This window comes from Barbus barbus (genome assembly GCF_936440315.1).
Source record: "Barbus barbus genome assembly, chromosome: 8".
NCBI lineage: Eukaryota > Metazoa > Chordata > Actinopteri > Cypriniformes > Cyprinidae > Barbus > Barbus barbus.
In genome coordinates this window covers 17,347,161-17,372,336 of record NC_136736.1, presented here as the reverse complement: position 1 = coordinate 17,372,336, position 25,176 = coordinate 17,347,161, and the positions used below count along the sequence as shown (strand labels likewise).

General features: G+C 37.8%; 1 protein-coding gene across 2 annotated transcripts in view; it reads left to right on the top strand.

Moving 5' to 3' along the window:
- Positions 1-25,176, top strand: part of LOC306873918 (mitogen-activated protein kinase kinase kinase kinase 4-like) — an 83,545-nt gene that overhangs the window by 7,589 nt on the left and 50,780 nt on the right. The window contains exons 3-13 of one of the 2 annotated variants that reach the window (XM_079423478.1): positions 1,417-1,473; positions 8,759-8,884; positions 9,348-9,458; positions 9,662-9,752; positions 10,081-10,211; positions 15,694-15,748; positions 18,791-18,869; positions 19,821-19,996; positions 20,745-20,817; positions 20,950-21,160; positions 24,678-24,839. In XM_079423478.1, the coding sequence (XP_079279604.1) occupies positions 1,417-1,473; positions 8,759-8,884; positions 9,348-9,458; positions 9,662-9,752; positions 10,081-10,211; positions 15,694-15,748; positions 18,791-18,869; positions 19,821-19,996; positions 20,745-20,817; positions 20,950-21,160; positions 24,678-24,839 (1,272 nt within the window). The remainder of the gene's footprint in view (positions 1-1,416; positions 1,474-8,758; positions 8,885-9,347; positions 9,459-9,661; positions 9,753-10,080; positions 10,212-15,693; positions 15,749-18,790; positions 18,870-19,820; positions 19,997-20,744; positions 20,818-20,949; positions 21,161-24,677; positions 24,840-25,176) is intronic. The other variant, XM_079423479.1, reaches the window with a different exon arrangement.

The window sequence follows — 25,176 nt, the reverse complement described above, 5'->3', positions numbered from 1 at the left end:
ATGCCGATATTTTTCAGCTCACTGTGGCCTTTTTGTATGGAAGCAACACCAAGTCTCTCCTGTGCAGAAATATGCAAAATATTTGTAAAATATAGCTTTGAAAATGACTATAAATAAACTATATACCAGACGCTGTATCCCCCCCCCCCAGAAAGATGAAGTTTTAACCCTAACATTTTATTTTAAGATTTAACATTTGTAGATGGTCTAAAGCAAGAGTTGTAAAAATTCAGAAAATCTTTTAGTGCTTATTATAAAAAATAAAACATTTTAATGAATAAATCAGTATAAAATTATTATTCTTGTAATTATTATTACAAGTGTCATGTTTGTGATTTAAAAAAAAAATTAATTATAAGCTATAGCTTCTAACCTTTTAAATCAAAACATATTCATTATTTTATGACATCAATTACTACTTTATTTAATCAGAAACAGTCTAAATGTTATTTGTGTAGGGCAGGCTATTTTACTTTTAATTTAATTAGAAGTAGGCCAACAGCGCCCCCTACAGATTAAAACTTTCCCTTTCAAGGAAAGTCTGTTCACTCGGCGGCCTTATTTGCAACGCCTCCAGGCAGCTCAAACAAGACCCAGTCCTATCTAAATGAATGGGGAAATCCTGAAATCTCAAAAACTGCTTGCTGAACTCGCAATTAAATTACATATTTCAAATCCGCAACGAAATCTGAAATGAACTGCCCCGTGAATGTTGTTTCTTATGTTCAAATAGCATTTAAAAAGCTTATTTTTCAGGCTAGACCAGCCAATGCGCATGCGCAGTCATAACTGCACATGTGCATTGGCTGGTCTAGCCTCAGGTTTCTATGGGGACCAGAGCTTCTAATGGCCGCTGCACTGACGCAATGGTTTTACCAATCAGAGATTGCTGCTTTCATTTAGAAGGTGGGACTGTTCCGCCATATTGCGCGTTGCAGTTTCTCCCATTCATAAGTATTGGAGTGAATCGTCTTTGTATTTCCATAGTCTTTGATGTCCTTCAGGAAGCACCCTTAAAAAACTTGAAGGTTTTGACACAATACATTGAGCTTTTAAAACTACTTAAAACTAAGTGTTGTCTGAGACATTTCTGTGTACTTGCTAGGGTTTTCTGTGTGGCTGCAACAATGTTGCTAGGTAATCAGCTGTTGTCCATACAGTAAAAGTCAGTGGGTTTCAAAATAACTTTGAATCCCCATTGTATTTCATTGAATGGATTTAAAAAATAAAATCTCTTCCACTTTCCTGTTACACAAAAAACAACCAGTTATTTAAGAAAGTCTCTATAAAAGATGAGAGAGATATTTCAATCTTGGGTGGAACTGTCAACTGTCACGCATTCCTATTGTACTTGACCAGGTAAGATTATTTTCCCGTATGGGAGGCTGCCGACTAATCCTTTGTTTTCATTTACAGGGTAGACATGTCAAAACAGGACAGCTGGCGGCAATCAAAGTCATGGATGTCACAGAGGTAAAAAAACAACAACAACAAAAAAAACTATATTTTAAAATTTCATTATATTGCCCTATATTACTGATCTTTTGCAACTATAAAAGTGGTTGGTATCAGAGTCTGGGCATGGGAAACTGGGTCTAGATTAACACAAGGCCAGGCTCTACTGCAGTGGTTTTCAATCCTGGTCCTGGGGACCCACTGCTCTGTATATTTTGTGTGCCTCCCTTATTTAACACACCTGATTCAGATCAACTGCTCATTAGGAGACAGCTCTGTGCACTGAACTGAGTATGTCAGATAAGAGAGACATGCACAATGTGCAGCGCAGTGGGTCCCCAGAACCAGGATTGAAAACCACTGTTCTACTGAACTGAAGGATCAGGAATGGATCCAGTGGGAACCATGCAGTTTGTAGTCAAAATGGCACATATTAACCCCTGGGTAGTCTTGGTCCTGGCACCCCCATTCTCTGTACATAAATACAATATAAATGACCATATTAAACCAAACTACTAAATTAACATGCACTAGTACTGTTCCAATATGTCTTAGGGTGCTTTCACACCTGTTGATCGATTGCTTTGTTCCGAAACAGGGATTAAAATAATTACAATGTTGCTTTTTATTTTTGGTGCGGTTTGCTTTCACACTGAAAAGTTTCTAAATGGACCAAAATTGTTAATACAAGTCACGTGTGAGTGAACTGTCCTCTCATTAGTCAAAGTTCCACGGTTTATTATTCAGGAATTCCGCTCATAGCTGTGATCCGTCAGGATGGAACTACAACAGCTTCGAGGGCTTATTGTTGGGTTTTTTGTAGCTGTCGTTATATTAATTTATTAATTGATCATTTTGAGCAGGAGTCCAGGATCATCGGGAAAACATTGTTAAAATGCGCCTACTACGAAGAGCAATAAGACAGCATTATAAAATGAAAAGGCGCGCTTTGATTTTGAATGGCGAAGACGTGCTCACCCACAGACATCGTCTACTGCTTTTCACAGAACTTACGTAATTACCCATTATACACTGTGATATAGCCTGGTCCGTTGGATCAGTTTGCTTTCTCACTACAACCGAACCACTCTAGAGTTAGTTTTCAATCGACCCGAGACCACATCGTTCAGGTGATCTCGGACCGATTGTTTTGGTGCGTATCCGAGTGCGATTGCCGCATTCACATATGCCCAAATGAACCGGGCTAAGGGGGGAAACGCGCCAGGTTCCGAAACAACGGGCCAGGTGTGAAAGCACCCTAAAAGCCAGTCCTCTAAACCTGCTCCTGGAGGGCCAGACAAAAGCTACACAATATTGCGTTCATTATCGAAAGTGATCCGAGTGCGATTGCCGCATTCACATATGCCCAAATGAACCGGGCTAAGGGGGGAAACGCGCCAGGTTCCGAAACAATGGGCCAGGTGTGAAAGCACCCTAAAAGCCAGTCCTCTAATCCTGCTCCTGGAGGGCCAGACAAAAGCTACACAATATTGCGTTCATTATCGAAAGTGATTCATCTGCGATAATGAATGCGATATTGCGTAGCTTGTCAGTGATCTACGGCTCTGTGTATTAAATGCCGCTCCATGGAGATGGAGATTTACCACTAATCATGGAACCGGCTTTGCTGATGAGATGCGCATGATCATCGCGTTCGATATATCGCCCAGCCTTAATACCTTGTATAATTTATTCAGAGATCGCCATGAAAGTAGCCTTGATGCTGGCATGGCATTAAGTGAATAAATAAATAAATATTAATTCTAAATGTTTACTAAATGTCTTCACTACCTGTCTAGCAATGTGTTTATGCTGAAATAATAATTAAGGGGGTTTGTCTTTTCAAATTGCATGTCATCATATTTGTTGATTTGGCTTGTGCGTTTTGTTTTGTGCTTCAGAAATGTGAGGTACAGTAGCATAGTGAGCATTAATGCTTCCTTGTTTTTGCGTTGCATTGTTGGATTTTTTTCAGAGAGAGAACATTCTAGTGCACTGGAAGAATTTTACAATTAAGATAGCCCCTAAAATGACTCCCTGATTAGTCCCCTGACATTTGAACTAGTGAGATTTGAGATTTACCCTTTGATTAGCTGATTCAGGTGTGTTTAATTAGGTTTGGAACTGAACTCTGCAGAACAGTGGCCCTCCAGGAACAGGTTTGGACACCCTGCCAAAAACAAATGGAAGACATCTTCAGCCCTGCTCCTGGAGTGCTACCTACCTGCAGACTTCCAACCCTGTTCCAAGTAAACACACCTGTCTGTCAGGATTGCAGTGCACTTTAAAGGGGTCATCGGATGCGACATGCACTTTTACAAGTTGTTTAAATTAAAATGTGTTGACATTGTGTGTACACAACCACCATATAATGATAAAGATCCACCCAAAGTTTTTTTTTTTTAATCTCGTTAAATAATTTCCCCTTTCTCACATCAAGCCGTTCTCAGATGCTTGTCTGTATGACGTCACACAGACCCAGGCCCCTCCCACGATTGTTGATTGACACTAGCATTTTACCTTAGACCCGCCCTGAGTAAGCTGTCATCAGTCTGCCATTGTTTCACCGCCAGAGCAGGAGTAGACAAGAATGGCTCCGAAGCGATTGAGGTGTTCTGTTGTTGGATGTAATAGTGAACATAGCAGTCGTTATTTACTCCCGACATCTGAGCCGCTGAAGATGCAGTGGATTACCTTTGTTTTTGAAGGGAATGCGCCCCGGATCTACCTAAATGTGTCTATGTTTGTGCGAATCATTTGTGATCCAGCCTCACCTACAGAAGTAATTAATATAAGGTTCTTTTATGAATCCTAATAAGGTGCTAGTTAGCAAGTTCCGCAGCTGAAGTAAACATTATCATGAGAACGGCTCGTCACCCCACAGAAGAGAGGGGCGGGGTAGCAGAGCTCATTAGCATTTAAAGGAACATGGACCAAAACGGCTTGCTGAAAACAGAACTGATTTTGACCGGGTAAAAAGGGTTGTTTTACACTACCATTGAGAAATTTTAACCAAAGTATATTATAGACTTTTCATTAAGACACTAAAAAATCATATCAACTTGTGGAAAACGGGCATCCGATGACCCCTTTAATGTTTTTGTCTCCAACAACATGAATGTGAGTAAATGATGTTACAGTTTTCTTTATTTTTGGTGAACTATTCCTTTAAATCAAAGATGGCACCATTCCAGGGGGGGGGGATTCCTTGCCTGATTTTTCTCTCCAGTGCATTTTGCTTCATACACAGTTTTCATATACGTTTTGCAAGTACAATAAATAACATTAAATTAAGAGTGTAGAATTGGTTTGCTGCAATTAGACATGGCTAACAGAAATAACCCATATTTCAAATGGGTCTTTGACAGAAATGCATGTAAAATTGTGGTGGAGCATCAGTAATCAAATACAGCGGGGAAAAAAATTATTTGATCCCCTGCTGATTTTGTACGTTTGCCCACTGACAAAGAAATGATCAGTCTATAATTTAAATGTTAGGTTTATTTGAATAGTGAGAGACAGAATAACAACAAAAAATATAGCTGCAAGCAGCGATTATGGGCCCAAGCCGTCAGTGCATATGCCACCCCGGTGGCATCGGGAAAACGGTGCCCAGCGAGCACACACATTACACGCAACCCTCTGGCAGTTTGGTTTTAAGGGATATGGCAATTAAAGGGTTAATCCAAACCATCAACTCTGTGAAAAACACACACACAAAACAACATATAAAACTTTATAACACTGTAACACTTTACAGTAAGGTTTCAGTTTTTAACATTAACTATATCAATTAACATGAAAAATAAGTATATACAGTCAGGTCCATAAATATTGGGACATCGACACAATTCTAACATTTTTGGCTCTATACACCACCACAATGGATTTCAAATGAAATGAACAAGATGTGCTTTAACTGCAGACTGTCAGTTTTAATTTGAGGGTATTTACATCCAAATCAGGTGAACGGTGTAGGAATTACAACAGTTTGCATATGTGCCTCCCACTTGTTAAGGGACCAAAAGTAATGGGACAGAATAATAATCATAAATCAAACTTTCACTTTTTAATACTTGGTTGCAAATCCTTTGCAGTCAATTACAGCCTGAAGTCTGGAACGCATAGACATCACCAGACGCTGGGTTTCATCCCTGGTGATGCTCTGCCAGGCCTCTACTGCAACCATCTTCAGTTCCTGCTTGTTCTTGGGGCATTTTCCCTTCAGTTTTGTCTTCAGCAAGTGAAATGCATGCTCAATCGGATTCAAGTCAGGTGATTGACTTGGCCACTGCATAACAGTCCACTTCTTTCCCTTCAAAAACTCTTTGGTTGCTTTTGCAGTATGCTTTGTGTCATTGTCCATCTGCACTGTGAAGCGCCATCCAGTGAGTTCTGAAGCATTTGGCTGAATATGAGCAGATAATATTGCCCGAAACACTTCAGAATTCATCCTGCTGCTTTTGTCAGCAGTCACATCATCAATAAATACAAGAGAACCAGTTCCACTGGCAGCCATACATGCCCACGCCATGACACTACCACCACCATGCTTCACTGATGAGGTGGTATGCTTCGGATCATGAGCAGTTCCTTTCCTTCTCCATACTCTTCTCTTCCCATCACTCTGGTACAAGTTGATCTTGGTCTGTCCATAGGATGTTGTTCCAGAACTGTGAAGGCTTTTTTAGATGTTGTTTGGCAAACTCTAATCTGGCCTTCCTACATCCTGTGGTGAACCCTCTGTATTCACTCTGGTGAAGTCTTCTCTTGATTGTTGACTTTGACACACATACACCTACCTCCTGGAGAGTGTTCTTGATCTGGCCAACTGTTGTGAAGGGTGTTTTCTTCGCCAGGGAAAGAATTCTTCGGTCATCCACCACAGTTGTTTTCCGTGGTCTTCCGGGTCTTTTGGTGTTGCTGAGCTCACCGGTGCGTTCCTTCTTTTTAAGAATGTTCCAAACAGTTGTTTTGGCCACGCCTAATGTTTTTGCAATCTCTCTGATGGGTTTGTTTTGTTTTTTCAGCCTAATGATAGCTTGCTTCACTGATAGTGACAGGTCTTTGGATCTCATCTTGACAGTTGACAGCAACAGATTCCAAATGCAAATAGCACACTTGATATGAACTCTGGACCTTTTATCTGCTCATTGTAATTGGGATAATGAGGGAATAACACACACCTGGCCATGGAACAGCTGAGAAGCCAATTGTCCCATTACTTTTGGTCCCTTAACAAGTGGGAGGCACATATGCAAACTGTTGTAATTCCTACACCGTTCACCTGATTTGGATGTAAATACCCTCAAATTAAAGCTGACAGTCTGCAGTTAAAGCACATCTTGCTCGTTTCATTTGAAATCCATTGTGGTGGTGTATAGAGCCTAAAATGTTAGAATTGTGTCGATGTCCCAATATTTATGGACCTGACTGTAGTATTTATGGTAACACTTTCTATGAAGCCCTTATTTATAATACATAAAGGTATTCTTAAGGCATTATAATGAATGCATAATGCATTATAAATAACTTTATAATATGTTATATCATCTCAAGAATATTCATAAGAACAGTTTTAATGTATTATAATAGTTAATTATTTGTGATTATAGCTTTTAAGAGTATGATGATTTATAACACACAATGAACACTGTTTAAGTTACAATGGATTATATTTCTCATAGTTATAAAGTATTATAAGTCTCATATCTTGCCATGTTACTTTACTTAGAGCAGACAAAGACCACTTATAAGTAATAATAATAATAACAATAATAAATTTATTTATTTTTTTCTCAAACAGCCATAAGATCAGATATCGGATCAGATGAAGGTGCAATATAAAACATTTGCTTTGAACCATTTCTATTGTAATATCAATTTGATTATTTTGATGGCACCCTTTAGACAGCTGTTGATAAGTAACTCTGCGACTAAATGTCAACTAGCAGTCATGAGAGTATTAGTAGTGTGTGTCTGCTGAATATACTGTATGCTAACACTTTATTTTGATGGTTCCTCAACAAACTGAGTATAGGATGCAAGTATGTGAACATTCTACCTACCCTACCTAAGTCTACAAATACAAATAGTTTTATATAAACATTCATGTACTCAAGAGTACTATAAATGTACTATAAATTAAGTAGATTTAATATGGTGTTTATTATATGTTATAAATAATCATACTCTTAAAAGTTATAACCACAAATACGTACTATAATGGGTAACACTTTATAATAACTGCACACTATGAATAATTAGTTAAGCATTAGTAAATAGTCAATCTATCTTATGTAAAGCGTTGTTCCAGCATTAATAGGCATTAGTAAGCATTTTATAAATGCAGCTAAATTTGTATAAATTTTATAAATTTGTTCTTGAGCATATATATATATGTATGTATGTATGTATGTATGTGTATATATATGTGTATATATATATATATATATATGTATGTATGTGTATATATATGTATATGTGTATATATATGTATATGTATATGTTTAATAATTGTATTTTCATACTTTTTTAATGATCAATTTAACATTTCTAAATTGTTATTTACAAACCAGTTATTTAGGAGTTTTCAGTGAATCATAAGAGCACTTAGAAAGTGTAAGTAAATGATTTTTAAACTATTTAAATGTATATTTATAAATCTTATTATTTAGACATCATAATAATTGCTCAGTGTGTTAATGAATGCTTTTTATTTAGTTTTAGTTTTTATTTTGTAAACCACATTTAGTCTCGTTTTTATTCGTCAACAATATTGCATTATACATTTAGTTATTGTCATCGTCACATGACCAGCATTTTCGCCTCATCTCATTTTCGTCACGTGATAAAGGTTCGTTGACGAAAGCAACACTAGTACTAAGTCATGTTTTGCGAAGGGGTCAAATATTATTTCACTCATTAAAATGCAAATCAATTTATAACTTTTTAAAAATGTGTTTTTCTGGATTTTTTGTTGTTGTTATTCTGTCTCTCACTGTTCAAATAAACCTGCCATTAAAATTATAGACTGATCATTTCTTTGTCAGTGGGCAAACGTACAAAATCAGCAGGGGATCAAATATTTTCCCCCCCACTGTACATAGCCTGGAATGAGGGAATTAAAGAAAATTCCCTGCTCCTGTCTATTTATATATTGTACATGAAGCAAAAAAAGAAAAAAAAGTGTTTGCCTCCTTTGACCGCCTATCTGAACTAAACCGAATTAGTAGTAACAGATCTCTGGTGTTCTGGTTCATCAAATTTTGTATGTGTCTTTCTGTTGATGTGTTTGGTTTAGGATGAGGAGGATGAGATTAAACTTGAGATTAACATGCTGAAGAAATACTCCCACCACAGAAACATTGCCACATACTATGGTGCTTTTATCAAGAAGAGTCCTCCTGGACATGATGATCAGCTGTGGGTGTGTATCTGAACATCTATCATGTTTTTCACAGCTTCACTGTATATTTAAATAAAGTCCATTTCACTGATGTACTGTAGAATTCTAAATTCAAAAATGTTTGTCAAGACAAAAACGCCTGACCAGAAACTTTGAAGCAGTTTTAAAAGCTTGAAGATTGAAGGGTTTACGGCCTTGCAGTCTTTCAAACAGATAGCTATGTGGTTGCTAGGAGTTTGCTAAAGTTTATAGGATGATATTGAGAGACTGTTTGCCAGTTTGAATCAAAAGAGCCCACACCCATGATTCTCCAATGTTCTTATGTTCAGAGATGGCCGGCTCATTTTCCTATAATGATGCTAAATTTGTATAGAAGCAGCAGCAACATATGAGATAAGACTTAATAATAAGAAATTTAAATACAGTGTTAGTATTTTAACTTTTTTATGTTGTTTTTTCCCCTTTGATTTTTCTGTCGGTGCAGTTGGTCATGGAGTTTTGTGGTGCTGGCTCTATAACAGACCTTGTTAAGAACACCAAAGGCAACAGTTTGAAAGAAGACTGGATTGCATACATCTCCAGAGAGATTCTGAGAGTGAGTGACAACAGCAGCTCTTTATTACGCACACTTCTCAGGGTTTTCCATTTTCATAGAAACATCTCCAGTCTTTTGAATCGGTTTCACCTTTCTCCTCACTGAATTCTTTTACTTAATTTTTGTCCTCAAGGGTGGAAATTTGTGTAATTTCCATAACTTATATATCTGAAGTTTAATGTAGAGTTACTTTTTCTTTTCAGGGTCTGGGCCATTTACATGCCCACCATGTCATCCATCGTGACATCAAGGGTCAGAATGTGCTGTTAACGGAGAATGCCGAGGTGAAACTGGGTGAGTCACATTGTCTTTTATTTGCTTTTAATAAATTAAATACTTTTTAACTTTATTGCATCACTGTTACTTTACATCAAAAACTGCCATACTTTTAGATATTGTTTGTCAAAAAAAGAAAATTTGATTTCAGAAATGAATTACCCCTTTACCTCTGATCATCAACCAATTTGGGTCTAATTAGAGCTTTCAAGGGTTTGCAAGCACAGCTACAGATGTCAGTCTTTAGTTTTTGTGTTTGTAATTGAAAAAGTGCTAATTGCTGTAATCTTGATACTTACCATTTCATTCCTGTTTTAATTACGTCACTGTGTCCTTTTTTTTGCAGTTGACTTTGGTGTGAGCGCTCAGTTGGACAGGACAGTTGGCAGGAGAAACACTTTCATTGGCACTCCTTATTGGATGGCACCAGAGGTCATTGCCTGTGATGAGAACCCAGAAGCGACATATGACTATAGAGTAAGAGCCTGAACATCTTAAGGCCATTTCACACTGAGCGCGATGTGAAAAAGCGAGGCGAATCGCCGACGAATGTTGCTTTCACACAGAGCGCGAAATGATTGATCGCCTTCTGCTAATTCACGCCTGCATGCTAGGTGGCGCCGAGCAACAATGCATTTTTCCTCAGATATGTATCTCATATATGGATTTAACATGGTCTACTACTCAATATACAGCATTAAATTAATATAGCTAAATAAAGTTTGGTTCTACGCCAGAAACACAAACTATCTATAATGCTTTACAAGAAACCACCTTGAAAAATAAATAGAGGTACAATTCGCATCAAGCCACATTTGAAAATGAATGTGATTATTAATGTTTTTGCTTAAAACCCACCTTAAACCATCATCGAGTGCTTGTAATAACTTCCGATTGTGATCTATAGTTGATTTTGATTCTATAATAGGCAGACATACACTCTTTGTATGTTTAATAATGCCACACTGCTTATAGTCATAAACATCCTTTGTTGTTTTAAAAATACCATGAGCTGCATACAAAACGCATACAGAAAATATATTGTCATAATCATATCTATTTGCTTTCATATTTCTTGTGTAGAAAAATGTTTCACAGGTTTTTTTTATTTTTTTTATATGGAAGATCTGACGTTAGAGAGTAAACGTGCTCTGACTCATAACATTTGCGCACGAGGTAGAAAACGGACACTCCAGATCACAAAATTCAGTGGAGAATTAATAGAAATTATATTAAGAACATGTGAGAATAAATCTGTTCTCAGATAGCAAAGATAACAAGAATTTGGCATCCACTCTCTCCTCTCTCGGAATACTCTTCTTCTGTGTTTGTTAACACTGGTTTTCAAAACAGCGCCACCAATCTTGCCTTTTTTTGTAACAGCAGCTGCTCCAGGCACGTGGTCTTAGCTCAAATTTGATTGGATGGCCTGTTTCTTCGCGGAGCAATGGGGAAAAAAATCGACACAGGACGGAAAAAAAATCCTTGCCTTTTCGCGCCACGAATGATCACGCCTGGTATGAATAGCTCCATAGGGATCTATTGTTTCGATTCAAAAGCATCATCGCACTGAATTTTCGCGTTCAGTGTGAAAAGCCCTTTATTCTGTTGTAATATAACTTAGTCCTTTTCAGACCTTACTGTAGAAATCTTTCTCTGTCCCATACCTCTGTGTCCCCAACATTGTAGACACTATATTAAGGGGTGGCGAACTCCGGTCCTGGAGAGCCGCAGCCCTTCAGAGTTCAGCTCCAACCCTAATTAAAACTCACCTGCATGTAGATTTCTAGTAACCCTTCAGACCTTGATTAGCTTGTTCAGGTGTGTTTGATTAGGGTTGAAGCAAAACTCTGCAGGGCTGCAGCTCTCCAGGACCGATGTTCGCCACCCCTGCACTATATTAAACAGGAACGCCATTTTCCTTACAGAGTTACAGGAAATAAGAGTGGTTTAACACACCTGGGGCCATATTCACGAAACATCTTAAGTCTAAAAGTAGCTCCTAAATTGCTGATTTAGGAGAAAGAAAAGAGAGATAAAGAATACAACTAAAACAAAATAAAATATCATAATCAGTAAGCGATACTGTATGCACAATGAATTAAGAAGTGAACATTAAAGTGAACAGTGAAAGACAGTCACCTAAAAATTTAGAGCATCTTTTCTCCGATTAGACCGCGAATGTCCAGCTGAAGCTCACTGAGAGTTGGTGAATGAAAGGGATCTGAGAAAAAAACTTGCTGCTTCTGGGGAGTGTAGCATTTTAGGATCACCTTGATTGAGAATGACCTTCAGCGTTGCAGGATAAAGGAGAAAATTCTGGATGCCAGCGTCTCTCATCTCTTTCCTAATTGGCGCAAATGCACTTCTTTTTGCGGTGACCGGAGAAAAATCTGGAAAGAAAAACAACGTTGCTCCATCGGAAGTTTTCACCGGGGAATTTAAGTCTGGCGGCCCGCAGAATGAGCCGTGCACTACAGCAGTTTAAAGTTGAAAACCTGTGGTTTAGCGTGATCTGAGGAGAGCCTTGTGTACACGCGATGCGGTCGCTCCACTTCAATCTCTTTGCCCGCCAGAGACAGGAGCCACGTCGGTAGAGATCTTTTCAAAAAGCCCATAGGGCCGTCCTTTTCGGAACCTTCCTGTAAGTTCACAACCTGTTGCTCGAGCGCGGCAACGCGTCTATAGTGATCTGCGTCAATTTTCTTTTTTCTCTCATCTCCCCTGTAAGAAGATCCAGTTTAGAGCATAGCGACTGAACAACTGGCATGTGAGAAGCGAACTCGTTCCGCATTGCCGTCAACTCGGCCCTTAGAATGTCCTCAAAGTGTGTAACAGTGTTCGCCATCTTGTCCATCATATCGCTTGAGTTCGGTGACTTGGATTTCTTCTTAATCGGAGAAGCCGACGGAGACAACTCCTGCTGTTTACAACTGCATGCCATCAGGTAAAGCACCAACAATGAATAAAACTTAAAACAAAACGAAAAAAAAAACTGCAAAAAGAGGCCAAACGTACGGAGCTCTACTCAAGTGCGACTAGGTTCAGGAGCACGTCACATGACTCCTCCAAACGTTTTTCTAAATTAACTTAATAAAATAACGAAACGAAATACAATCACTTTGCCATTTCGTACAAAACTGAAGTATTTTAATAGCTGAAACAGTAGTACAAGCTGTTTTGGGAGAAGGGGTAAAAAAAAGACAGGCTCGGGCCGAGAATTCTCATAAGCTGTCGGACACGGGCCAGGCTAGGGCCTATATTTTAAGCCCTTGCAGGGCTCTAATTTACACTGCAAGTCTTGATGACCAATTCCGATTTTGTGACTACATCTGATTTTTTGGACGACATGCTTACATTTCTTTTAAAAGTGACCAGTAGGCTATCCGATGTGTGCATTTTACATTGCACTTGGTGAAACAAGCCAAAAATAGCATATGACATCACAAATAAATTTGAATAGTACATTGAGTTTAATTTATTGACATGGAATTCATATAGAAACGTTTTTAATGCAATAGTACATCAAAATAATATAGCCTAGTACGAATTCTTCAGGACAGTGATGTACGCAGCTCCGCTGAAAGCTTGCGAGTAGATATTGTTAAGCTTGTCACATCGTCTGTGTTTTTTAGTAATTTAAATCCAAATGCGTTCATCAGTGATTGTATATCAAAGGCAGGGACATGTTTGTGTGCATTTTATTTGTGGTTTCAACTGAACGAATGGGACTGAAGCGTTCGTCTGTGCGCGAGCCGTCGTCACTGACAACAGCAGCAACGAGCACTCAGCATGATTTCAAAAGCAACACATTTCAGCGTCAGATCGCCTTTTATTTAACACAAACAAACAAAATTAATACTCTGCTACTCAACTAAAGAGGTTTCATTTGTTACAGGTATATCTGTACCGCTAAATGTTTTAAACTCACTTTTCAATGACGTAGGAGTCGCATTTACAGGGAAATATCTGATTTGACCTCTTACATGGCTGGTATCCGATTCATATCTGATATATTTCCACATATGAATGAGGCCTGAAACCGATCGGAGAATATCCATGTGAATATTTTTAATTTAATTTTTTTTCCCTGCTTACACGGTCGTGGGAAGGGGTGTCTCGATTCTCTTTTGGTTGGAGGGGTAGGGGAAAGGGCCAGATATCCCTTTAAACGAAGATTTTTCGGGACCACACTTTAAACGAAGGGATATAAGAATTATCAGCATAAACCGGCTACAGCAGCAACATGGCAGCCCGAGCGAACATACATGTAATCATTTTTAGCATTAATAAAGGTTTTAATTAAAAGTAATAATTTTTTTTTGTTACATTCAATCGTGTGTTCATATTTACGGTCATGTTATTTAAAGAAATATTAGCAAAAACATTGTTAAAGCTTGCTAACGTCATATCATTACGGACTACACAATAGTGCCACAACATATTTTCATATCTGATCATGGCGATGACTACCATACATTGACATTGAGGGGGGCCCCCAATAATTAGAAATCACTAAACCTTTTTCTCAAATATTGCCAATTCGAGAGAGAGATGAAAGTTGCGTGTACGCGCATCTCTATGTCTCTCTTTACAATGAGTGAGTTTACTTCAAAAACAACAATTATTCTCTCGTTGCTAGAAAATATAATGTAGCGATTCAGTATTTAAACTGTTATAATAATAGTCGTGGGGCATCGTTGAGAAGTTTCTTTGCTCCTGGATGTGTGAGGTGGAGCCGTACAGTTCAGTAAAAAACAAAATCATGAAAGCATCCGGACTTTAGCCCTCCAATTCTTCTGGAGCACTAGCTGCCTGCTCGTTCCCCTTTTCAGCCAGCATTTCTGCAATGTTTCATCCCGATTTTCCAGATTTTGTTATTTTTCCTTGTAGATATGTTATAATCACTTGCTTTATGAATATGTAAAAATACGAAAAAATAGATGAATGTTAATGGAGCAACTTCCACCTGTGTCTAGTCACCACGACGTATACTGGAAGTCCTGGTGACATTTTTTTTAAATCTTTATTTGAATATGGTAACATGATACCTTGTTCTATAATATTTCATCTATAAATCACTGACAGAGACCCATCCCCTATCAGCCAATCACTGTGAGCATAGTTAAGCATAGTGCTTCAACAGTATTTTTCCAAAGCTACGAGAATACTTATTGTGCACAAAGAAGAAAAAAAGAAAAGACTTTATTCAACTTCTCATCCGCGTCGCCGTCCTCCAACATTATAGAGAATACCACGGCGCATGCGAGTGCTGCTGCTGACATCGAACATGAATGCGCTGCGCCTTGTTTACGAGCAGAGGAAGGCACACTCATGCATCGTGGTACTCTTGATAAGGGATAGTGACACAGAAGAGAAGAATTGTTAAAGTTGGCTTTTTTTCTTTGCGCACAAAAAGCGTTCTCGTAGCTTTGTAAAATTATGGATGAACCACTGATTTCACATGGACTATTTTATTGAAGTTCTTACTACGTTTCTTGGTCTGGAAACATTTCAGTTACAGTACATCGCTGTCTATGGAGAGTCAGAAAGCGCACAAATTCATCAAAAATATCTTATGTGTTCTGAAGATGAACGAATGTTTTGCGGGTTTTGAATGACATGAGGGTGAGTAATTAATGACAGAATTTTCATTTTTGGGTGAACTATCCCTTTAAGATTTCTTCCCATTCTCAGCAGCTTTGTGAAGCTCTGTGAAGAATAAACTCTTACCAAAAAACTTTTAGTAGTAAGATTAAATGTTTTGTAAATACAGCCCTTGGATTTCTATTGAAGAACTTTCTAGCTCTGAACTGACTTTTTGATGGAAAAACACATGTGGGTGCACAGGCTGCTAGACTGCTTCTCAAAATAACCAGTTTCTGGTGTGCATATAAATGTTGTGATTGTGTGCTGCAATATTGAGAGACCTTCTTTCTTTCTCTCTCTCTTTCTCCAGAGTGACCTGTGGTCGTGTGGTATCACTGCTATAGAAATGGGTGAAGGAGCTCCTCGTAAGTATCCACACATTTCCTGGTCTAGTCTGTCCTCTAGGTCATTGACTTGGTCATTGAATTCCAGTAAAAATTACTAATTACTCACTAAGATATCAGTCGACTAATAGTATAAATGGTATTACATACAGTAATGTTGTAATTTAACAGGCCGATTAGGGCTGGGCAGTATGATGCTATATATTGTGACAATGGTATAAAGGGCCTATTGTTAGCAAAAATAAACAATATAGTAAAATCTCTATGTAAATATCCACATAGCACAGGACTACTTAAAGAATACATAATGAATACATAAAGAAACATGCGTGAAAGATAAAATAAAAGAGTGAGACGTGCTTGATTTTAAATAGTTAAGCGCACTAAGCTATGAAAAAAAACTCAAGACGCAATTGATGTGGAGCCTACACTGAACATCACACCTGTAAAGTACGTGCACAGAAAGCAACCTCTCTCGATCAGACAACATGCAGTCATGAATTCGTCTTTCATGTCTTATTGTGCTTGAGTGGTCAAATACACGTAAAGGTATGTCAAGATGCCTAACATGTAGAGTATTCACAGTCTGTAACGGGGAGGGCCTCTCTCTCCCTCAGTTAACACGTGCACTATCACAGCAGTCATTTACTTTACTCATAAATCACATTAACTGATCAAAAAAGGCTTTGGCGGGACAAAAATTTACTTTGGTGGCCGCTAAAAAAAATTAAATGCAGGAAAAACCCTGCCCTCCATGTTTACAGACACAACGCCAGGAAGTGCAGCCATTTAGAGGTAATTTCTGGTTGATGTCACAGAATTTACCAGTATTTTGAAACTGATGTGTGAATTGTGCTTTACTGGTAAAAAAACAGAACATCATTGCCTATGTGAACAGTGCATTTTTATATATACCTGTAAAGTTGTTCAGGCAATTTTACAACAATTTACTGGTATTGCTGTATGAAAGTGTCTTATGTCATTAATGTTAATTAAACAACAAAATCACTCGCTGCTGTTGACTTATTTGATTCATACTTTGAAGCAGTGGTGGATGAAGTACCTGAAAACCACACTTGGCGCTTGACACACAGTGGCATTTAGATGTATTTACACAGTTTAATGTAGCTCAGAGGAAACATTGATGCATTCAACCTGCAGTTACAAATGCATAAATAATGCTTGTTTTAAACATAAACGTTGAAGATGGATATTTGAAATGATTTTAAAACATGAAAAAATGATTGAAATGTGATATTACTCTCTGCAATATGCAGTAGGATATACATATGAAATGTTGCATTATTTGTCTATCAGATAATACTTGAATGACAAGATGAATGCAGTGTCTTAAAATCCTGTAAAAGCTAAGGATATTCAATGAAAATAGTTTACGGCATTTTACAAATATCTGATACATATGCATAAAAATGTTGGATTCCGCATGGCAAGTCAAGATGGCTGGCGTTGTTCATTGGTCAGGCATCGACCAATAAAATGGCGTCATTTGCACCCCAACCCAACCCCCAGTTCTGCTCTCTCACATCTGCTTTTAAAAGTACATAAGTTAATTTTGCAACAGGAGTACCACAACAGGAGTAGCAAAAGTTGAAGTGGATTTGAACTTGTACTGTCAGATCTGAGAGGTTGTAAGTGCCAACTTGACAGTGTATAAAAAATGTATGTGTATTTTATATATTTGTATAAAATACATAAAAAAAATAAAATAAAAAAAAATTTGTGCACCCAAGCCATCAGAGACTAACCTAACCGAAAACCTTGGTTAAAGGTGTGTGGCTGAGCTCAGACCTGCTAATAGGCCTATTTAACATTTAAAGCTTGCATTTTGCATTGTGCAATTACGATTTTCACATTGTTCAGGTAATAATGTATGTATAATCTAGGAATGTATGACACCAACCCCCACCCCCATAGTCTGTGTTTCTGCCTTTATTTTGTAGTAAGTAAGGAATATGCTTCAGGGAATTGTATCGGAGTAAAATTAGGAAATTAGGAAAAATTTAATTAGGAAATGTTGTGGAGTAAAAGTGATTGTTGACAGAAATATAAAAACTAAAGTACAGATTCTCCCAAAAAATACTTAAGTACTCTAACAAAGTTATTACTTTGTTACATTACGCCACTGCTTTGAAGACTATGCCGTGTTTTAGTTTAACACTTGATTATTAAATTTAAGACTTAAAACTGAAAGTTTGTTTGTATCTTTTTCATAATTTTTTATTTGAATTTGTCCTATTGTTTATAATTTGCTTCTTTGTTGTATTTAATAACAAAAATAAAATAACTATATGGAAATGTCATTATTATTGTAAACCTTTTTTTTTTTTTTTTTTTTTTTTTTTTTTTTTTTTTTTTATATGCTGAAATTTGATTGTTCATATAGCCCAGCTCTTAATACTGACTGTTTAGCTGACAAAACGTCTCTCTGAGAAGTTACGAACACTCCATAAAACGTTTTGAAAGTTGCTATGAAAATGACATGATCTAGGACATTTATGCAGTGTGTGGAATTGTAAATACTGTAAGTCTATCCTTCAGTCATGTTTGCATCCTCATTATATTCAACATGGTGCCTAACCTGACTAAGGTCTAGAAGAACATAAAGTTGGCATGAAAGTATTCCATACGCCTCCAGTGGTTTAATCCGTTTTCTGAAGCAATCCAATCATTTTTGTTTATTTTTTGTCACTGTCTTTCATACGTAAACTGTCAGTTCACTCTATTTCAGCATGTTTCAGTGAGAGTAGCAGCAGAATGGAGATCAGCCACGGATAAAGTGGTGTGTGCAAAGATGGTCTATGACCTATCCTGTTTTTAAAAAAAATGGATGTTATCTGTCTAGGGACCTTATTTTTACTAAAAAGTATATTGTTACGTCTTTATTAAATGTGTCTGTTCCAATGACCTTTTTTGTATCCTGAATGCTCTGTTTCAACTTTTCGGTTTCTCCCCAAGTCTGGCTAAAGCTACACTCAAGTGTGTTTTTTTTGTTGTGCTGATGGGAATTATTTTTTTTGTCTTTTCTCCTGTCTCTTTCTGCAGCTCTATGTGACATGCATCCGATGCGCGCCCTTTTCCTTATTCCCAGAAATCCTCCTCCACGGCTCAAATCAAAGAAGTGGTGAGATGATACCCTGTGATGTTTTTTTTTTTTTTTTTCCCTCTTCGTATTTGTATTTATTTTTTTACTATTTTTGAATGATAAATTACTCGTAACAGAACAGCCACATTGGTGATGTCAGATGTCACCAAGATTTTTTTCTGTCACAGAAAACCCCTCTCTCTTTTATAATCATGAAGCTCATTCTTTACTTTCAATGTGAAATTTCCTGTGAGTGATGCTAAAAGAGCAGATGAATGTGAATCTGTCAGTGTTTTATTACACTGGTTGTTGGCGCTAAAACAAAAATGCTCTATCGAATTTGAAAATAGCATACCACCTACACTAAACCCTAAACCTGACCAGGAAATAACAAAAGCAAGCATTAGATAAAAACATTTGCTGCAACAACCATGCCATTTCAATTCTTTGAGCTCTTTTATCAAGACTAATGTTTCACAGGAAGTTTACAAATGAGCAAGTTTACTATGTGAGGAGCTAATGATATGCCAACATCAAAATGTGTGGTATGGTAAAAGTATTTTGAGGTCATTAGCCTTTATTAATTGTTAATCTCTGTATCCTTTTGGTTGTTTTGGTATCCGGCAAGATTTTGGATGTCAAAATAAAGGATTTTCAATCAGCTTTGGATTTTTCCAATGTCAGTAGTGTAAGTAAATTAACGATGTGTATTATTTTTCTTTGTTACCTCCACCTAGACATTCCTGTTTATTTGTCAAGAAAATTCTGCCTGGATGATGTAAAATGTCCAGTGGACTTTTGAAAGTTACAGGGCTTTTGTTGAAACTGCAGATTTTACTTCTGCATTTTTGTGTCCCTGCACACAGACAGCCTTTTTACTGCATAGACAGAATATTTTAATTAAAAACCCAAGTTTGCCAATGGTGAATTACCCCTTTAACAGACCAGACTTTGCTTTTCTCTCAAAGCTTCTGTTCCCATTTTCCAAAGGTCTAAGAAGTTCTTCAGCTTTATTGAAACCTGCCTGGTGAAGAATTACAACAATCGCCCTTCTACAGAGCAACTGTTGAAACATCCTTTCATTAGAGACCAACCTAACGAGAGACATGTTCGCATCCAGCTCAAAGACCATATCGACCGCACTCGTAAGAAGAGAGGAGAGAGAGGTTAGACACATTAATACAGGAATTCTTAACAGGATTAGTTTTTTAAATAATAAAACAGTTTATAGTGCTGTGAAAGAGTTTGCCCTGTCTGATTTTGTCAGGATTTTCACTAGGCCATTGTATAATTTAAATTTACATTTTTTTAAATGAAAAAATCAGTTTGAAGGGCTGAAATCACTGACAGACACTGACGTTTCATTAATGTTTCAGTTTCTCTTATCAGGTGTTTTGTCTTATGCCATTGTCTGTTTCGTGCTCAATGTAGATAAACTTCAACAGGTGAAGATGTCAACCGTGTGGACACTAGTGCTGGACTGATAATATCAATTTCTTGATTTTTCATATTCATTGTTTTCATTGTTCATACCTGCATGCCAGAACTCTTGCAGCAATCATTTCTCAGTCATGTAGCAGGTTTTATTTGGTACTGAAGCCAAATTCCTTTTCCTGTGGCACAGAACAACCATTCACACAATTCAGTGAACAGATGAGAAACAGCAAAGCATGCATCTGTGGATCAGACCAAGTAAACCTTGCTTATTAGCATTAGTTGTAAAACACATAGACAGTATTCAATACCACTGCATATAATGTAGTATAAATACACATAAAGGTTGCCGACTCCGTGTAATTCTGTTATCTGATTTTTATAGTGTTTTATTTCACATTGTAAAGCTGAGTTGAAGTAGTTTGCATGAATTCTTTTTTTAAAGCAAATTAGATTTGATTAATTTCTTTCTCCTTTCAGATGAGACGGAATATGAGTACAGTGGAAGTGAAGAAGAGGAAGAAGAGGCACAAGAACAGGAAGGAGAACCCAGGTATCACAAAACTTGCTAAACGTTTTTGTTTTTTTTTTCCAAAGTAACAAATACTTAGCTTCAGGTGTATCTTGAAACTTTCAGTGTATTCCTGGGTGGTTTGTCGCAAGTCTTACTGATGTATCCCGTTAGTTCTATAGTGAACGTGCCTGGTGAATCTACTCTGCGTCGTGACTTCATTCGTCTGCAGCAAGAGAATAAGGAGCGATCAGAGGCACTGAGGAGACAACAGCTACTCCAGGAACAGCAACTCAGAGAACAAGAGGAATATAAGCGACAATTGTTGGCTGAGAGACAGAAACGTATTGAACAGCAGAAGGAGCAAAGAAGACGACTTGAGGAGGTTGGGCTTCAATATAAATATTGTGATTATTGTCTTAAGGCCCGTTCACACCAAGCACGATAACTATAAAGATAAAGATATAGTTCTAAAAATCGGTCTCAATATTAAAGAATAGTTAATAGAGTCCACACCACAACTATAATGATAAAGGCACAGAGAAACAATGTTGTTGGAATCACTTTCAGAACGATTTTTTCCAGCTGATAAACGATACAAACATTGACAGCCAATCAGAATCCATCCTGCTGTCACAAGCTTGAGAATTTAAAGCGGCAGACGAGTGCACGCTTAGAATAAACACACGATATTGTCCGCTGGTGTGGATTCTAATATCGTTATCTTTATAGTTATCGTTCTTAAGCATAATTGTGAATTCACGAACGCTACGATTTATTTAAATAATTATATGCGATGCAGTTCTAATACAGTATATGCGCTTTAATTATTAACATGCGTGTAGGTTAAGTGCGTGCGTCTCACAGCGGCTCCGTTCACAGTAGCTCCACAGAAACTGTTATCATTTACATGTGGAGCATCTCAAACTTCATCTCTGCATGTTGTTGTGAGTTTGGGTTTATTATAACGTTCATCTGGGAACGCAACGTGCACCAAGCTCAAACCCTCATTCTGAGTTTACACGTTTTGATGTCCACATATTCATTTAATTACAGTGTCTGCAGCATTTCTGTCCTAAAGAAATGGCCAAATATTAAAGATTAAGTGGACATTTGAATTAAATGGTGCTTGGTCAATATTAAACAAGGATTAGATCACGCAGTAATGTGTAAAAATAATTGTCAGGCCGTCGGCGCCTCCTGCAGGTCTTTGTTGTTATGCGTAATCTACATTAGCTCTATTGTTTATAATACATTATTTATTTTAACAGTTTAGTTCAGGGCTGTCCAAACTCGGTCCTGGAGGGTCGGTGTCCTGCAGAGTTTAGCTCCATCTTGCCTCAACACATCTGCCTGGAAGTTTCTAGTATGCCTAGATTAGCTGCTTCAGGTGTATTTAAGCTAAACTCTGCAGGACACCGACCTTCCAGGAACAAGTTTGGACAGCCCTGGTTTAGTTCAATAATACCGTATGATTTCTTGCTTTTGATACTTTATTTGAATAATTATTATTGCATCATTGCTATTTATGTATTTTACGTCATTTTAAAAGCTATTGTTCACTTACATCTATTTTTATTACCTCAAAGATTTATTATAATAATCGATAGAGGCACAGAGAAACGATGTCGTTGGAATCACTTTCAGAACGATTTTTTCCAGCTGATAAACGATACAAACATTGACAGCCAATCAGAATCCATCCTGCTGTTACAAGCTTGAGAATTTACAGGGGTAGACGAGTGCGCGTTTAGAATAAACAGACAATATTGTCCGCTGGTGTGGATGCTAATATCGTTATCTTTATAGTTATCGTTCTTGGTGTGAACGGGGCTTTAATCTTGCTTATACTTGTTATGCATGAACGTACGTGTGTGTGTGTGATTTTGGAGAAAATGGAATTGTAGGTGGTTGCTGTGGCAACAAACAACAGTACCTCTATGTATTGTGTGACATGTTAACAAACTTTTTTTGGAGGAATTCTGTTTATAATATTGAGTTTGTTCTTTTTGGTCCTGTGCTGCCTATTAATTGAGTTGATTTCAATATGTCTGTATTGGCTAATGTTGGTTAAGTGAATGCTTAAGTTTAAATGTATAATGATAATTATGCAAGGCAAGCACATGTAGTGAATTTGCTTTCACCACCTAGGGAGGCGAAATAGTGTGGTGATGGGTACTCACGTCACAGATGACATTATGATTTTTGGATTACGTGTCACTTAAGGTGCAGTTATGAGTACATCGCATAAAAAAGATTGGTGGGTTACCTAACTTGTAGAACCTCTTTCTGTATCATCAACACAAGTGCAATAAAATAAATTTTATTAACAAAAGATAGGCAAGAGTTAGGGATGGGCAATATATCGCATCTGGTTGCATGCGCATCTCGTCAGTAAAGCCGGTTCCTTGATTAGCGCTAAATCTCCATCACCTGTTTTCAAATGGAGCGGCATTTAATGCGCGGAGCCGTAGTTCACTGACAAGCTACGCAATATCGCTTTCATTATTGCAGATATATCGCCTTCGACAATGAACGCAAATTGCGTAGCTTGTCAGTGAACTACGGCTCTGTGTATTAAATGCCGCTCCATTTGAAAACAGGTGATGGAGATTTAGCGCTAATCAAGGAACCGGCTTTACTGACGAGATACGCATGCATATCGCATGTGATATATCGCCCATCCCTAGCAAGAGTAATCACAACTTCTAAGTGAATACCATGAATGGAAAAGGAATAAAGTGCATAAGATGCATACAATGCAGGTGATTATGTTGGATGTTGCTATGTCAGAGCTACGTTATCTGGAAAGATAAGCAGTTGCTACTCTGAAACAAATAATGTGAAGAACCTTATTATGCGTCAAACAAATACGCGAAAGATTATTTATCAACGGCAGTCAGCTATATAATATCTAATGTAAATGAGAAAAATCATATACTGACAATATAAAACAATGCCACGGTCTCTGGAAGAGGTTTGGATAAGTGATATTTAAGTTCTCTGTGGTTGAGTGAGCAGTGTCTTCATCCACTGGTTGTGCTGGTAACAATGCAGTGGGGAAAGGAGCAGGAATCCTTGAATATGAAGCGCTGTAGGATACTAATCTCCTGGAGCACCAAAGGGTCCTAAGATCTGGAACAAGAATGCCTGTTTCTGTCTCTCTGGATGGGATACTCAGAACGGTGTATCGCTTAATGTCTTTTCCCTCACGGGACTGAGACTCAGAATAAGGAGTGTCTTTTGGGAAGCTACATTTATCCCTTTCCAATGAGGAGGATATTGCAATTTGGCGCTTCTCCATTTCCGTGCTGTGATTGGCCGTTTCCATCAGAGCGGGAGGTCATGATGTGGCCCACCTCTTTCCTCCTGTGGAACTTAATTTGCATAGTCCAATCACAAAGTTAGGAAAGTGTCGCTAATGTTTTACTAGTGCATTTCTCACTTTCCAAACCACAACCAGAATACCTTTGGCAATGTTACGAATACATTAAGTCCAAACATGACGGAAAAGATTGAACTGTCATACATGCATTCATTTGTCCATTTACAGCTGAGTTTGTGTAAGATGCTTTGCACTCCACATCACTGTCACTGAGAATACTTATTTCTTTGAATAAGTATAAGATGTGTGTTGTAGTTTTGCATCAGTTTAAGGTTTTGCTTATGTTAGTCCACCAAGATCCAAACAGCAAACCATCGTACACTATTGTGGTCAGAGAGGGGCTCCGCCATAAACTGGGCCCTGGAATGTGCTGTCTACTACACACATTACATGTATAGGACATTTTTAGCGGCATTCAGTATGGGATTTGATGCATAGATTTCAAATACAGTAGTTAACATTTGAAGTGGATCAAAAAAGTTAAGCTCAAAGATCAAAAGTCTCTCGACTTTGACAGCAACAGCGACGGGAGCGTGAGATGAGACGGCATCAAGAGCGGGAGCAAAGACGCAAGGAGCAGGAGGACAAAAGACACAAGGAGGAAATGGAACTTAGGCGTAAAGAGGAAGAAGAGCGCAGGAGAGTCGAAGAGGAAAAGAGAAGGATTGACCTTGAACAGGTGACTTTATTAGTATCTCACATTTATAATGACATGGAACTTAAGCTAAACACTAGGGCTGTCGCGATTCGTCGACTAGACGATTTTTAAAAATCATCGACTTCATTTTGCTCGCGTAGACTAACCGGCAAAATACCACATTATTAGACTGTTTTCCAAGGCTGCATGATATATTAAACCCATTTAAAAATCATAATTAAGCATAATTGTGAATTCACAAACAATATGATTTATTTAAATAATTATATGCGAAGCAGTTCTAATACAGTATATGCGCTTTAATTATTAACATGCGTGTAGGTTAAGTGCGTGCGTCTCACAGCGGCTCCGTTCACAG